A 16985-nucleotide genomic window follows, 5' to 3' on the forward strand; every position below is an offset into this window, starting at 1 on the left:
TTTCACAGTGTGAGAAAAAATCTGTAGTAATTCTCTGGAAGCACTGAACACTGTGTGAACTCTGCTTTTTTTTTTAAAGTTCCATATTCACTATGATAGTTTCCTCTGGGGAAATTAACTTGTTATCTGTTGTCTCCTGTTTATATTACATAGCACACTTGAATGAGAAAAACAACAAAACCAACGGGAAGTAGCTTCTTCATCTCAGCTGATTTTCTTTAACTCCTGGATACTCTATTGAAAACACTTCATGCAAAAAGGCAGAATGAAGAGTATTCTGAAAATGACTTTGCAACATGTGCTTTATTTTAAGTCATTCCTGAACCCAAACGACACAGCATCATTTTTAAACGTATTCTAGCCCATTCAATGATTCTTCTCAGAAACTGTATTTTAATATGGAATCAAAACTACATTTCAATCATAAATTTTTCATGCTACATTGTTATTTAATGAAGATGTGGTATTATCAATAATTTAAGAAAATGCCATTTTTATTTCCCCAAGCTCAATATACATATTTCTTTCTTAATTATGAACTTAAAAAACCCGTCTCAGATGTAAAAATGTGAATTGGAATATGTAAACTCTTTGATATACCTGAAAAATAGGAAGGAAAACGTCACATACTGGAAAAATCTTTGCCTTAAATCATCGACATGGGAAAAAGCATGTTGAGGGGTGGGGAGAAGGCAGAAGAGCGATCGTGACCTCAGTTATTAAAGAGTTACAAAGTCAGTTCCAAATGCAGCTGGGGTGGCGGTTTTTCCTTTGTTTGTCTCATGTTTATGTTTCATGAGGAGCTGTAACTCTCTGAAGCAGAACACCGTCATTGAAGCAAGTCACTAGTTGGGCCTCCAAGAGCCAGGTGTCCACAGAGTTGTTTTGCTGCTTTTATTTTTCCTGAGAAGTCACTGGTATTTAATGGAAAGATGTCTAATTAGTCTTCAGTTAAGATAAGGCAGTAAGAGTATCATTAATTGTTATCTTTTTGCTTAGAGTGAGGCTTTTCCTTCCACTGGCGTCCTGACGGGTCCTGGACCCTGTCTCCCCACCCTCAGAGTGTTCAGCCTCCTATTGCTGTTGGCGTTGTGGGTGTGCTGAAGGCTCTCGGAGCTCCATCACAGCAGCTTCCCACTTGGAGATGGAGAGCTGTCTATTGCATCTATGGCGTGATGGCATCTTTCAGAAAGGTGCAGCTCCAGCAGAGTGCAACATGGGGCACCTTTCCTTCTCGTAGCTCCTCCTGTTCTGCTTTTTCTGAGGAAGGGGGCCACAAGTGATTCTTTCATGTAGTCAATCAGAATGCAAGACACTGCTGACTAAAACAAAGCAAGTAACCCTGATTTCTTTCGGAGAAATTGAATTACAAAGAACTTTAGCAGAGCCTTAACTTGCAAGGTAGCTTTTGTTCCAAAAGGAAGGGAACTCCTTTGGCCACCTGTCAGAAGAGAAGCCATTTCCATTGAACTAGAAAATGCTTTGCTCTTATAAGAATATTGTGCTTTTTTTGAAAATTCACATGTCAACTTTATGTGCTGTCTTTGTCCTAAGATATCAATCTGTCTTTTCTCTAGTCCATTTGATCATTGTTTCTGGTGAGCGGTACAGGAATATTAATTTGGCATAGAGGTCTTCCTCTAGTTCCAGTTCCCCTGTCTCTCGAACTAAAAAAATATCTGTGCACAATTTCAAAATTCGATCCACATTTGGAAGCTCTTCAAACATGATGGAGTGAGAAATCCCACTGAAGAATTCACGGACAAACTTCCCAATCACAAGGACAACTGAAGCGTATAATCCCATGATACTGAAGAAAAAAATTAAGTAGAAATTGTATCTAGCAGTTAAATATGGTTAATAGAATACTTCTAAGAGAAAAAAATAACATTTTCCCTCAAACTCTATCATATCACAGAAGATATGACAAGCTTTCAAAGCGTAACTTTTTTCCCCTTTGGTGAAAAAATTAAACTTTTTTTCCGAGTAAAAAGGTAATTCATATTCTTTGTAAAAAAAAAAAAGAAAGTATACATTTTAGACCTATAAGACTTGAAAAATAAAAAATCCTTTTCAGTCTCACATTTGGAAATAACCAAAATGAACAGTTTCATGTATAAGCTTCAAGTGGTTTTACTGCATATATTATGTGCATAAACCACACAATTTGCTTGGTGGAAATGTAATTGTACTATATGCACGTTTTTTGTGACCAGCTCTTTTCACATTAATGTACTGTATGTCCTGGGCATTTTTCAATGCACCATTTATATGGCTTTCTCAGAGATTTGGTTTTATAATAAAATTCTGGTTGGAAAATAATTTCTGATGAGGTTAATTCTGGGAAATGTCTTATAGAGGATACAGATTTCAGCCTCAGAACGTGGTGATCTGATAATATCTAACCTGTCCCAAACTATGGTGTTCAACTGATCATATCTGCTAAGTTTCAGAAGGGAAAAAAAGCGATAAAAAGGAAAAAAGAGATGTTTCTAAATTTAAACACCGAAGGACATCAAACTATGCCACGGCAGTAAGGTGTCCACTAAGGAAGCCAGGAAATGTGGCTTCTGGACCTGCCCCTTACTATGGACTGACTTAGGCACTTTGATCTCTTCGGGACTCTGGGGCCTTGTTTTTTAAAATGAAGAGCCTATGAGATGTGAATTTTAATATTGTAGCTGTAAAATCCTAGAATTCTAAGATAAAAGGCTTCCCATCCTCAAATTTCTATGACACAGACGTACACTCTTGTTACTGTTAACTGTGAAATGAATTCTTACCCATAGCCAGCCAGAAACCCAAGACTAGGGGGGCTGACTTTGTCATTGAAGACCACCAGCTCCAAGGCCTGAGCATGCTGGTTGTATATTCTGTTTCCCGTCAGGTTGAGAACCCACCACTCACTATTAGATTCAGTTGTATTGTCTCTGGATAAAATGATGGTGATATTCATGAAATTATTTTCTGTAAGGGGAGAAAAATGAAAACAAGTTAGTATGACAATTTTAGCATTTAAGGCATACAAAAGTTCTTAGATGGCAAACTTTGGTTACTATCCCTAGCACACAGTTCCAGAATAACAAGGGTATACGAACATGGAGACAATGTGAATGGAAAAGGACCCTTGGGGAAGGTTTCTCTTTCTCAGTTGAAGAGGCCACGCACTGTAGCTGTATATGCGTGGCGGCCAACGTACAGAAGGAAGCTGAAGATCTGTCCTCTGAACATTTGCTGGTAATTCCAAACGACTAATTAGACCTTGAAAAACCCAAATTACTGACTCTTAACTGAAATGACTGATTCATTTATATTACCAGCATTTACTGAGTGTCTCCTTAGAGGAAGGCATTCTATTAGGTGCAAAGGGGTTACAAAGTTGCATACAATAGTGTTCCTTATGTCTGTGGGGAAAAGGCCATGTACACCAGAACAATTTATGGGTGTTTGGCAACTACCCTAGGACTGGAATTAGGTCTGTTGGAGATACTACTTCTGGTTGGTATGATTCATGAGGACTTCGTAAAAAAGATGACTTTTAAGATGGTTTCGACCGACTGGGCATGTGTTAGATAACTGCATTATTCATTAACCTTTAACTGTATAGGTAACCTGTATAGGTCTACTGCTGGTACAGGTAATTGATTAAGTCAAACAATCCTTGATAATTGAAAGAATCCAAAAATAATAATTTACTACTACCACTGTTAAATGAGAAAAGTAAAATTATTAGAGCCCTACTGCTGATAATTAAAAACCCTGGGCTGAATCAAGTACATTTCCTGCTATATTTTTATTGCTTTTCTTGTGAGGGGCCATCGTAGTTAACACTGGATGAAGCCGTTTTCTGCAAAAGTTATGGTTGCTAATAAAACAAGTAAGCAGACTGATTAATCAGTAACAAGTCATTAAATACAGATTTAAGTCAATCAGGTTCTATATCAATGAAAAGAAGAAAACTAAGAGTCTGGCTCCTGGGTGACTAATCTTAACTAGTGAAGGCAGACAGGGTTTATGCTTCTTCAAACCATGCCACACAGGGAAAGACAACTGGAAAGGAACTTGACAAAGGCTGAAAATGCAAACTGTTGAAACTGAATAAGAGTATGACTAAAAACAGTTCTGAAATGATTCCTTCTTATCCTTACCAGATAAAAGTTGCTTTATGGGTTTGGAGTTAGAATCACTAGGTGCTTTCACATAATACGGGTAGATCTTTTCTATAGTCCTGTGTGTTAAGAGAAAAAGAGATGAAGTTTTAGTTGTTTTACTGACCTAATTTTGAGGTTTTTTTTTTTTTTTTTTTTGCTATTTTTTGACCTTATACAAATAATGATGAAAGTCTTCATATGTTGACACAAGGTGCTGCTGCTGTTAGCTGTCCTGGAGTCAGTCCCCAACTCGTGCAACTCCATGCACAACAGAACGAAATGCTGTCCAGTCCTACTCAATCCCCATGATTGGTTTGGGATTGAACTGTTGTGACCCATAGGATTTTCATTTACAGATTTTCAGAAGTAGTTCACCAGGCCTTTCTTCCTAGTCTGTCTTAGTCTGGAGGCTCTGATGACACGTGTTCAGCATCATAGCAACACGCAAGCCTCCTCTGATGCGTGGGAGGTGGCTGTGCATGAGGCACATTGGATGAGAATGGAACCTGGGTCTCCCACGTGGAAGGAGAGAATTCTACTACTGAACCACCACATCTTAATTTATGAGTTTCCATTATAATCAAAATTCTCTGAAGCTGAACAAATTCACCAAGCAATGAGCTTTATCCAGATATACATGCAAACTCTGCACACAAGCTAACTAAAAGCTTAAGAAGTTCTTCCCTTAGACGTTTTTCCACAACTATGACCTTCTCTGAAGCCAAAGGTCTGCCTTTCTTCTTTAGACTCTTATCTAAATCATTGATAACTATTCTAATTTTAATTTTTAGGATTTAAAAAACATATATAGCCCAGTGGACTGCATGAGCTGATCTAGTGAGAAGAGTGAGGGATGACTGGAGCATGGGCTGACTGGTCCTCACCCCCTACCTCTGCCACCTTGGAGCCAAGTGAACTTGAGCAAGTCTTTATGCCTTTTTAGACCTACTGTCTCACCTGAGAAATAATGGGGGAGGATTTGAGGACCTTTAAGGGCCCTTTACAACTTTGTTGTTGTTGTTAGGTGCCGTTGAGTATATTTCAACTCATAGCGACCCCATGTGACAGGGTAGAACTGCCCCACAGGGTTTTCTAGGCTCTAATCTTTATGGGAATACGTTGCCAGGTCTTCCTCCCACAGAGCCACTGGGTGGGTTTGAATTGCCATCCTTTCTGTTAACAGTCGAGTGCTTAACTATTGGGCCACCAGAGCTCCTTCCTTCCAATTTTGCTGAATAGAGTGATGAATTTGGTAATTAATAAAGGCTATCTTAGTTGTTCGAAACCCTGGTGGTGTAGTGGTTACGAGCTACGGCTGCCAACCAAGAGGTTGGCAGTTCAAATCTGACAGGCGCTCCTTGGAAACTCTACGGGGCAGTTCTACTCTGTCCTATAGAGCGCTATGAGTCAGAATTGACTTGACGGCAGTGGGTTTTTGGTGGTTTATCTTAGTCATGGAACATTTCAAAGGGATCCATCGTGGTGGCTCTTACATTCAATACATTGAAATGAGCCCAGGGGAGACACAATGGCAAAACTGGGGAAATGGCTGGTGGACATCTGGGATATTTGTTTAGCAGTTTTAGATCAATATCATTTTTTCTCTTACTAGGTCTCATATTAGAATGTAAATATCACAGCTTGGATTTGTTTGAAATGGAGTAGTTATATGGCATGATAATATTTTGAGATATAGTTTTTTCTCCCAAACAGAGAGAGTTGGAGAGGAAAAATTTAGACACTGGTACATCCATAAAAAAAAAAAAATCCTGAGCCTTGCCTCCTTCCGTCGAGGGTGGGTGGTTGAAGTGGGCACCCAAGATCAGGTGACATGGATGACAAAAAGCTTAGATCATTTTGGTGTAGCCCTGTGTCTCATCCTTTAGCAGAGCCCTTAAGGGCAGCAAGAGCCCAGGGATGCCCTGGTATCATGGGCATCCCTGGGCTCGTGCTGCCCTAAGGTTAGAGCACTGTTGGCCACATGCTGTGTCTGGACAGATGACCCAGGGAGCCTCCCAGGGCTCCCATACCTCCTATGGCATTCGAATCAGCACAGTGATTTCCAGAGTGCCCTAAAACCAGATCCAAATGGCTGAGAGCCCAACCTGGAGGCTTGCAGGGTGGATAGAGGACTGAGGACCTGGAAGAGTTGTTCAGCAGAAGTCCACGGGACAGCATCTTAGCAAGGATAGATTATCTCCATTTCCTTAAACCATGGTACCATATAGTTACTTCCTGTCGCCCTCATGCAGAACTTAGGTGTGACCCCAGAAAAAGTGCAGCAAAAACCTGAAATGAAGTTTCTTTGATCTAACAAAATGGGGCTTCCCAATAGAAATGCAGTTGAGTTCCAAAAGAATGGAGATAGCCGGATTTCTTGCACATATGAATTTGTAGATGGCTATTTTGTACCAGCTACATATGCCTGTTCATATCATATTACCAGGAAAAACAAACTTACACTGGTGTTTTTGAGCTTTCTGTGTTGTTGCCAGCTATCATTTTAGCTATGTTCTCTCGAGTGATATTTTTAAGAGGAAAAGAAAGCTTATCTGTTGCTATTTCTGCTTTTGCACCCAGACTCATATTTCTGTGGAAGAAAAAAAGAAAAAGAAAGAAGGGAAGATCAATGCCAGCGGTCATTCAGAAGTCTGGAAGAGAGGTTCAAAAACTCACTTGGTTCGTAATTTTATTAGTCACCGTTTTTCATTGGGTCCATAATCATCCATCCCAACATTTCCTGTCCCCCTCACCTCTATATCCAGCATCTTAGACACCCAAGTTAACAAAGCCAGGGAGACCACAGACTCCATTAGGGCACAGGTGGAGGTGAGCAGGCAGAGTTGCTGACAAGAATAGAGACAGGGCTTGGGGCTCTAGTATGAATGTCAGAAATACTCTATTATGTTAACACAATGATGCTAATCTACAGGTGAGTAATTGTCATGGATTGAATTATGTCCCCCCAAAATGTGTGTATCAGTTGGTCTGGGCCATGATTCCTGGTATTGTGTGATTCTCCTATATGTTGTAAATCCTGCCTTTATGATGTTAATGAGGGTGGATGGGTGGCAGCTGTGTTAGTGAGGCAGTACTCAACCTACAAGATTGGACTGTGTCTTGAGGCATTCTCGAGATATAAAAGAGAGAAGTGAGTAGAGAGACAGGGGGACCTCATACCACCAAGAAAGCAGTACCAGGAGCAGAACACGTCCTTTGGACTGGGGTTCCTGCGCCTGAGAAGCTCCTTGACCGGGGGAAGATTGAGGACAAGGACCTTCCTCCAGAGCTGACAGAGACAGAAAGCCTTCCCCTGGGGCTGACACTCTGAATATGGTCAGCCTACTTTACTGTGAGGAAATAAATTTCTCTTTGTTAAAACCATCCACTTGTGGTATTTCTGTTATAGCAGCACTAAATGACTAAGACAGTAATAAAATCCATGTTTTAAAAAGAACGTCCACCCAATCAGAAACTGAGCAAAGGAGTTAAACAGACACTTTATCAAAGAGGATATTCAAATGGCCAACAGACATATGAAAAGATGCTCAACATCATTAACCATCAGAGAAATGCAAATCAAAACCTAAATGAGATACCACAATGGCTAAGATTTTTTTTTAAGGAAAATAAGTGTCAGAGGGGATGTGGAGAAACTGGAACCCTCATCCATTGCTAGTGGGAATTCAAAATGGTGCAGCCATTGTGGAAAACAGTCCGGCAGTTCCTCAAAAAAACTAGAGGTAGAGCTGCCATATGACCCAGCAATTCCACTCCTAGGTATGTGCCCTAGGGGGCTGATAGAAGTGACATTAACAGGCATATGCACACCTATGTTCACTGCAGCGCCATTCACCATAGCAAAAAGATGGAAACAATCTTAGTGCCCATCAATGGATGAATGGATTAGTAAAATGTGGTACATACATATAATAAAATGCTACTTGGTGATAAAGGAAAATGAGTTCCTGAAACATCTTACAACATGGATGAACCTGGAGGACAGTATGTTGAACAAAATCAGTCAGTCACAGAAAACAAATATTGTACATTCTCACTTTTATGAAATGACATGAATAGGTAAATATACAGAAAAGAATGTTCTTTAGTGGTTATGGGGGGTGGAGGGAGAGGGAGAAGAACTCCCTAGGTAGTAGTCACTTTTTATTTATAGAAATGGGAAATGTGGCACCGATATGGGTGAAGTTTGCACAGCATGACTGATGTAACCGATGTCAACAAGCTGCACGCAGGGAAAAGGAATGATGGGCAAATGCTAGGTTGTGTATGGTTTTGCAACAATAACAACAGCAAAAAAAGGGGAGGGGGCTACAGATGCTGATACTAATTAGACATAACCAGTCATCTCATGGGAATAGTTCTCTTGGTTTGGGGGCCCAGGGCCATGATCTTATGGGACAATCTAGTCAATTGGCATAACATAGTTCTTAAGAGTTTATGTTCTACCTCTCAGTATAGTAAGTAGCGTCTGAGATCTTAAAAGCTTACAAGCAGCCACCTAAGATACAACTATTGGTCTTTATTCATCTGGAACAAAAGAGAAAGAATGAAATCTAAGAATCAGAGAAGGAACTGGACTATAGAACTAATTGTCCACATGAACCACTGCCTCCTCTTCCTTGAGATCAGAAGAGCTACAGGGTGCCTGGCTTCCAGTACTGAACATTCTAATCAGGAACACAAGAGATAATCCTGATAAAAAGGGAGAAAAATGTGGAACGGACCTTCAAATTCTTAATGAATCCAGATTAACTGGTCCTATTGAGGCTGGAGGAATTGCTGAGACTATGGCCCTGAGCTGCTCTTCAAACCATAAATTGAAACTATCTCCTGAAGTCACCTTTAACTACGTTAAAGTTAAGCCCAAAAAGTAAAGAATGTCACCCTTGAATATTGAGTTTCTTTAAAAAAGAAAAATAGTCTATATAAGAGTTAACAGACATTTTAAAGCATAAATGAGAAGGCTGGGGGGCAGAGAGATTAAGTAAATGAAACAACTAGAGAATAGAAATAACGAGAATGTTGACACAATGTGAAGAATGTAACCAATGTCACTAATCATTATCTCTGCAAACTGTGGAACGGGAGTGGGTTTTACTGTGTATATTTTCACCAAAAAAAAAAAAAAATTACAACAACAACAAAAAAATGAGTGTTCAATCAGAGGTTGGTTTTTACTTTTTTTTACTTTTTGTGTGTGTAGCTCTTCAAAGAAAAGGCTAGGAAGTAAATTTTTGGCAAGTTAATGCAGAATGGTATGACAGGATTTGGGAGGTTTAAAGGAGAAAAATGAGATTAAATAAGGAGTTCTTTAAATTCTGAAGAGCACATTCAAAATATTTCTTCACTGTTTCCTTGTGAGTTTGCTCTAGACTCTAGAAAGCCTTCTGCACCTGTCAGAAGAACGTTAATTGCAACTAAGGGTTTGCTGCCATGAACCCAAATGAACCTGTTACTTCACTGCCCAAATAAACTCGCTTAGGATGTTTTTTTTTACAATGTAGACTCACAAGACTGTGATAAAAGCAACTAAGCTAATCAACTAGTGTATTGTGCTGGGGCCCCCATAACTGCTTCCCCAAATGCTGGGCTTTGGGATGTAACTTGGATGCGAGAACTTTTCTACGACAGATTTTGTCTAAATGAGAGAAGATGGAAGTAGTGGCTGCATGCCAGCCATGGGCTTGGGTTTGCTGGGAAGGAGGAGTCCGCACGAGCGCTCCCCTTCAGGTACCACCACGTTGCTCTTGCGCTGATGCTTGGGGAGCAGATCTGCTGAGGCTTCCTCAGTGTTGGAGGGATGCAAGGGAAAGGCTGGGCTGTGCGAGCGGCAAGTTCTTCATTCATAAGCTGAAACTTGAACCTTTCAGGGAAGTCTTACAATTGACCCAGACTCATGGCCTTCTTGCTCTTCTCTCTAACTCTCTCCCTCTCTTGCCCATAGAACTCATTGCCAGTCTCTTTTTAAGAACCGAAATTAACAGAAGAAAGGAACGCTAAGAAGTTCTTAGTTTTTATTTTTGTAAGTGATTACTGGGAAACTTATCATTTAATAAACAAAAAATGTCAACTTTAACATAGAAAGAAAGCTCCCATGGTTATAATGAAGAACTAAGATCCACATTAATCTAATTTTTATCTCTTTATATCCCTCCACCCTCCCACCACAAATGCAGGTTGGGGAAAGGGAGAAATTACATGGAAATACAGTAACTACCTCTGAATACTCCACGAAAACACAACAGAGAAGCTACTATTGGGGTCCATGAGTTCGTGTATCATTTTCTGCTTACTGGGAGGGCTGATGGTCCACAAAGAATTTGAGTTTCCTTCGAGTTCTGCTACAGTTATGTCTTCTTTTTCATAATTTTCTAGAAATTGCATAGCACCCTGTATGGGCACAAATACCCATGCATAAATAGATCACGCACATGATGCTGGGTAGAGAAAGCAATTAGTCCACACTTTGACTGTTTAGAGAGTTCTCCCTATGTAAGGAAACACTGCATGACCGACTGTCATCAGTGTTCTGTTGCACCAACTTTGGCTCCCTCCCCACAGGTAAGGGCAGCTCCAGTCACATGGCCCCATCCCACTGTGGGTACTGCCACCACCAAGTAAACTTCTCAGTCATACCAAGTGAACAACAAAGAAAATGCAGACAATTTAGGATCATTTTCCCTCCCCACTAAGAAGGAAATTTCTCAACTATTTGGGAACATTCCTCTCAAGAGAAAAACAAAATTTAATCCACTGGGACATCCTGGCCCTGACTTAATAGCTGCTAATCTTCAGGGTTAATTTCAACAATGTGTACTATAGGCTGGTAATTTTACAAAAGACAAAAGCATCTCATCGCTTTTTCTAAATAGAGAAGTATTATAAGACAAATTCTAATTATGCAAGTACTGTTATCATACCATTAATAGTTTGGAATGTAGAGAAAACAACATCACCCATAATTCTACTACCAGAACATTAAGATGCTTTATCTTAAAACATTGTCACCTCATTTGTAGTATTTTTTATGATTACTTTTTCTTACAAAAGAAGTCGTTTGGAAAATATTTACACATCATAGCATCTAAATAAAACAAAAAGTGGATGTTCTGTCTTCTCCCACTATGACCACTCTAGGGCAGCCAGTGCCATGGCCCTCATTGATGACAGCCACCATATTTTACTTAACCAGTTCCTATTTGTTGAACTTTCAAGTTGTTTCCAGTTTTCACTAACGCAGAGAATACCTTAATACAAAGTACCTACATGTAGCTTTCCCATGTACTGAATTACTTCCTTAGGATAGATTCCCACAGTAGGCCTATTGGTCAAAGGACTCAATATCTTTTGAGTTAAAATGTTAAAATGTTCTGGATGAAAATTATGATGATCAACACATCTCCAATAATATAGATATAACTTCATAGATTATCAAATTGGCCAGTGGCCAGGAACCTGCTGCCTATGGCTGGTAAATGCTCAAAAGTCCTCCTTCCCCCACCACAACCCATGGCAAAGTATAAAATAATACGACAACCAGTCATCTAAATAGAAAGTCTTCAGTAGAGAGCTACTGTGTGCATTTACTTACTGTGTCCTTAGAAAAAGTATGCAAAAATTTATTAAACTTTAGCTGGTCCATAACTTTCAGCTGGCTTTGTTGGGCACTCATGGTGAAAATAGGCTGGAAAACAGAGGTACACGGTGTTATCAGTATTCCTGGGGGCTCCTCTGCATGCTGGGCTCATCACCCTGGTGGAAACTGGTGTAGGAGATCTCTTTTTGAAGTGATTATTCTTGTACCCAAAACCAGAACAGAACTATGCTTTCGTCATCTTCTGCACCCTATTTCAGATGTCACAAATTTGCTGAACAGTCCAAATTTGGATAGAAAAATTGGGTATGCAAAACATAACTAAACCTTCCGCAGGAGGTTTTCATCACAGTACTGAGTAGGTAGGTGACACGGAGAGCAACCACACCCAGGCTGAGCCCAGGATGAACTTCCCCTCATGCATTACCTGATATCCTCCCAGGGTGATTGTGACAGAGACGTCCAGGGGCTGGTTGATCACTCCAGCAACAGATTTGATCAAGGACATGAAGAGAAGAGGAAACCATACAATACAAATCAGTAGGACGATGATCATGCCACCCATGCCGTACTTCACCACCTTCTTCTTTTTCTGTCCCCGGGGCTGAGGGTACCTCTGAAAAGAGCATGCAAAATGTTCACGGGTGAGTGACAGGTGGGGAGGGGGCAGATGCTCTTCACAAGGAGTCTGGGGGCTCATGTGTACTCTGATTCTACTCTGCTTGCTATGGAACAGGGATGGCAACCCTATCCCAAACTTGGGATGAAGGTTGGTGGTGAAGGGAAAGTGCTCTGTGATCTTTAATGAGCTCACTACACCTTGAAGGTGTTACCACAGTGAGGCCAGCACTACCTTACCAGCTTTTTCTCTCAAAATTGCTTTCTGGAGTTTGTTGGCAATAAACCTATGACCAATGGATCAAGTATTCTGTTGAATAACCCTTCTGGTTTTAAGAGCTCATTCAGAAGAAGAAACGTTTTACTTTACCCTGTCGCCATCGAGCCGATTCTGACCCATAGCAACCCCATATGACAGAGTAGAACTGCCCCATAGAGTTTCCAAGGAGTGCCTGGTGGATTTGAACTGCCGACCCCTTGGTTAACAGCTATAGCACTTAGCCACTATGCCACCAGGGTTTCCGTTTTACTTTAGATTCTTAAATATTCAATATCTGTGCATTTCAGCTGACTTTCCCACCTTGGATGGTGGCAAAACGTATTTTTAATGCCATTCATGATACACACTGTCAAAGACAATATCATTCAAGTCCTAAAATAAGCTTTATATATTGGCTTATCCACTGCGTCAGCAGAGGCCCTTGCTTGGGTGCTGTATATCAGTGGGTGTGGGGAGTGCTGTGTCACAGCGAGGGACGTGCTCTGAAGAGAACCAAGGACTGGAAGGGCTGGAATCACTTCTGTTCACTTTAGTACATGTCCATTAAGGACCCACTAAGCAGTGTGCTTAGAGGCCTTTGGAAGGCAGGATCAGGCTCAGCTCTCTGGTATTAAAACTGGTAAGATATATCTGCATATCCCTTGACTAAATGTTGCTCCTTGGTGACCTCTTTTCCTTTCAGAGTTACATGTATACCCTGATCGTAGTCCCTACTTTCTAGCCTGACAGCATGATTTATCCTGGGTCTTACCCTCCCTACAAGTGATAAGGTCACTTCATTAGGTTAAGGTAAGGAAGAGTAATTCCAGTCCCACCTGTAGGCACTGAGATATGGGTTACAGACCTAGAGAGAGGTATGGGAGTCAGTGGGGATGTCCTTGAAGACCTTAAGGGGCTCTGCCACAAGGGCTTTAAAAGTTTTGACAATCAGTGATTGCCAAAGACAGTACTGGGAACATGGGAGTGGAGGCTTGACTGGATGATGGACTTGAGCCGACATGGACAGCATCAGTCATTCAGTACAGGCAAAGACAATCTTCTACATGATTCGGCACTAGAAAAGGTGTACCAATGTCAGATGGTGGCACTGTATTTTGATATCTGTGCACTGGAATTTGATACTGTTGAATATAATTTTTTATTTTGAAAGGAAACATACATATGCATACACGTATATAGTTTTACTACTTTATCAGTTTTCACTGCAGCAAATGTAACAATCTTCTCTCATCCCACTGCCAACAGCATTAAACAATGAAGACTTCTGTGAGTTGAAGAGATTTATCGAAGCTCTTCCAAAAGACTTTCTGGTTGCTCTGCCTTGTGCAGGAACGCATGGGCCTCTCTGAAACTCTCATTGGAGGGTTTCTAGCACCCCTCCTCCATGCCCTCCATCATCTCCCTCACTCCTTCGTGAATTTCTCAGGGACAACAGGGCAGACAATTTCCAACCCATCAGTAAAACAGACTGTTTGTCCTTCACTTTTCAAAGTGATTGTCCACCTCTTATCCTGTGCTACTCCCTCATGCTTCCTAAATAAGTCAGCCTTTACCATAAGCCTCCTTGCCCATTCCTGCTGTGCTACATTTCCAGTGAGCTTCCCACGGTACTTTGGGAAGTGGCTGGGTGGAAATCATTGTAAAGCATTGATTCAAGTGAGTGGCCTGCATTATGTAAGCTCATGCCAACATTTTGCCTTTCAGGAAATTGCTCTTGCGTTATAATGTATATTCATATTAAGTTTGATATGGAATAATCCTTGAGAAAAGTTACTTTAACGAAAGAGATACTAATCAGCCGCATACCAGACAAGTGACTGTCTCTAGCAATGCCCCAGTGACAGACTGAGTGCAGTAATAACTAGTGTCAGATTTCTTTAGACTCCTTTAAGACTTACCTCCCACTTACCTAAATTTCTCAAGAAGTGTTACCATGAGTGATTTAAAAGGCTAATATTCTGAGACAGCTATCAGTTTAACACAAAATAACTGAACTGAACCCAATGCTGTCAAGCTGATTCCGACTCATAGAGACCCTATAGGACAGGGTAGAACTGTCCTTTAACATAAAATAGAAGTATATATTTAAGTAGAACCAGTTGCCATCAAGACAACCCCAAATCATGGTGATCCCATATGTGTCAGAGTAAAACTGTGCTCCATAGGGTTTTCAATGGCTGATTTTTTTGAAATATATTTAAGCAGAGGCAATACATTAAAATGAGGCATTTTTTTATTTCTTAATTTAAAAAAGAGGTTATTGCAAGTCTTTTTTTGGCAGAAATGCCTGGTTTTCTAGGTCAGAACCACCATGTCTTTCATAAGGAAGAAGGACAATGGCATGATGGCCTCATTGATCATATTAAGAATGCTGTCACCTGTTGGTGCAAAGGCATTGGAAGGTACCTATAAGCCTATGAGCAGGGTAGCCCCGGCTTCTCATCTGAAGGGTGGCCCTGTATCCACTGGCACAGCCACACTGGGCATAGTCATTCTGTGGGTCTGCTCTGATTGAGATATACCCCCATATAGGATCCTGTCTTATATCCTGGTGAAATGCTATCTAATAGTCAGGCTGCCAGGGCCCCGTGGTCGGGCTTTTGTCCCTCTAATGCCATCTCTCCCTCTTACTCTCTGCAGATGACTTAATCCAAGTTAGGGAGGAGACACGCTATCTGGCATAGATTTGTCCACTGCTCTCAGAGTATCATGTGTCCCTGTCAATGCATTCTCAAATATTGCATGTATTTGTGTGATCACTTTATTATTATCTTTCTCCCAATGGACTGTCAGTTCCATGAAAGTGGAGAACATTGTATGTTTGGATCACTAGTCTATCTCCCATGTTCAGCAGAGCTCCAAGCACATAAGAGTTGCTTAGTAAATATTTATGGTATATTGCAAAAAAAAAAAAAAAGCTTCAAATTTCTCACATTCCCATAGGCATGACCCTCTGCAACATGACTGCTACTCCTCAACCAAGCTCTCCATTCTCTTCAGTCTAGGCTGGGCTTTTGATTTGCTTTGACTGACAGAATGGGGTGAATGTAGTGGTGAGGGGTCTTTGAACTTTCCTTCTCCCTTCCTTTGGATGTGTTACCACGATTGAAAGCAGCCTCCTTGAGCATGACCACACTTACGGAGAAAGAGGCCCAGCCAAGGGCTGGACACTTGGGTGAGACCGTCCAACAACATCCAGCCCTGGCTGGGCCGCTGAGCACTGCAGCCGCAGCAGTGACCCGGATAGAAGCAGCAGCAGAGGTGTCCAGTGGAGCCCAGCCTGAACTGCCAACCCACTGAGCTGTGAGCAAATAAGACAGTGGTTCTTTTAAACTATTAAGTTTCTTTTATCTAAGTGGTTTGTTAGTAGCAATAGGTTAATGATACAACACTTGCTGAATAGGTGACTCTGGAAGCTGAAAGGAGACCTAGCACCTTCTAGCCAGATGTTTCACAATGTGAATTTTTCTCTGTGTGATCCTCCATGTACCTGCACATCTCTTGGTGACCATCTCCCAAGGCAGCCAAGTCTGAGATGGAGTAGCTTTGATTGGTAGAAAGTTCTTTATATTCCATCGATACCTATGGGAGCTTTCACCTATTTGTCTTAACTCAGTTTTCTTGAGTCTCGCAAATTGTTTCTAATTTCTCTTCTATTTGTCAACATTTCAAATAGTTGAAAATAGCTATTATTTCTTCCTTCCTCCATTTTTCTCCCCTTCAGACCAAACAATTCTCAGTTCTTCCTACTTTTCCTCACGTCATGATTTCCTTTATCATTCTGATTGCTGTCTTCAATGCCCCTTTGGTAGAGTAGCTCCCATACTCTGTCATCATATCCACTTTCCTGCTCCAAGTCCACCAGTTCGTGGATCCTTTAGAAGTCTGGATAAGCCAATATGCTTTTAAGTCTAATGCAAGCCCCCATCCACTTCACTCCCACAAACCCCATAAACACTAAGGCCACAACACAATGGGTCCCCTAACTGTGGAGCTGAAGTTACCAGGGGAATCTGCAGAAAACACTCCAAATTCTATGGATTATAGGGGACTTTTCCAACTTGGGTAGTATTGAGATGAGAATAAAGACACTTCATACTACGTTGGCTAATATTTGTTGGGTATTTCTATTGTGGTTATGCATCAGGCTCCTATTCCATATATTCAACTTTCGAAAAATCCATTAAATAATGGCAGTTCTGCCCATATTTAAACCTTAACATTCAACCTAACAGAATAAGAAAATGTTTACACTTCAATTTCCTTTGTACAAAGAGGTTAAATTATTTGTCCTTCATGAAGTGTGACTCAGAGAGTGAGC

The 16985-nt window shown here is 40.9% G+C and overlaps 1 protein-coding gene across 1 annotated transcript in view; it reads right to left on the reverse strand.

Moving 5' to 3' along the window:
• Window positions 1-284: 284 nt before the first annotated feature.
• PIEZO2 (piezo type mechanosensitive ion channel component 2) overlaps window positions 285-16985 on the reverse strand; it is a 656646-nt gene continuing 639945 nt past the window's right edge. The window contains exons 48-54 of the mRNA XM_064294736.1: window positions 12194-12382; window positions 11764-11856; window positions 10390-10562; window positions 6613-6741; window positions 4149-4228; window positions 2784-2967; window positions 285-1810 (exon numbers count right to left, since the gene is read on the reverse strand). Coding sequence (XP_064150806.1) covers window positions 1558-1810; window positions 2784-2967; window positions 4149-4228; window positions 6613-6741; window positions 10390-10562; window positions 11764-11856; window positions 12194-12382 — 1101 coding nt within the window. The 3' untranslated portion in view covers window positions 285-1557. The remainder of the gene's footprint in view (window positions 1811-2783; window positions 2968-4148; window positions 4229-6612; window positions 6742-10389; window positions 10563-11763; window positions 11857-12193; window positions 12383-16985) is intronic.

Source organism: Loxodonta africana, chromosome 11 (assembly GCF_030014295.1).
Source record: "Loxodonta africana isolate mLoxAfr1 chromosome 11, mLoxAfr1.hap2, whole genome shotgun sequence".
Lineage (NCBI taxonomy): Eukaryota > Metazoa > Chordata > Mammalia > Proboscidea > Elephantidae > Loxodonta > Loxodonta africana.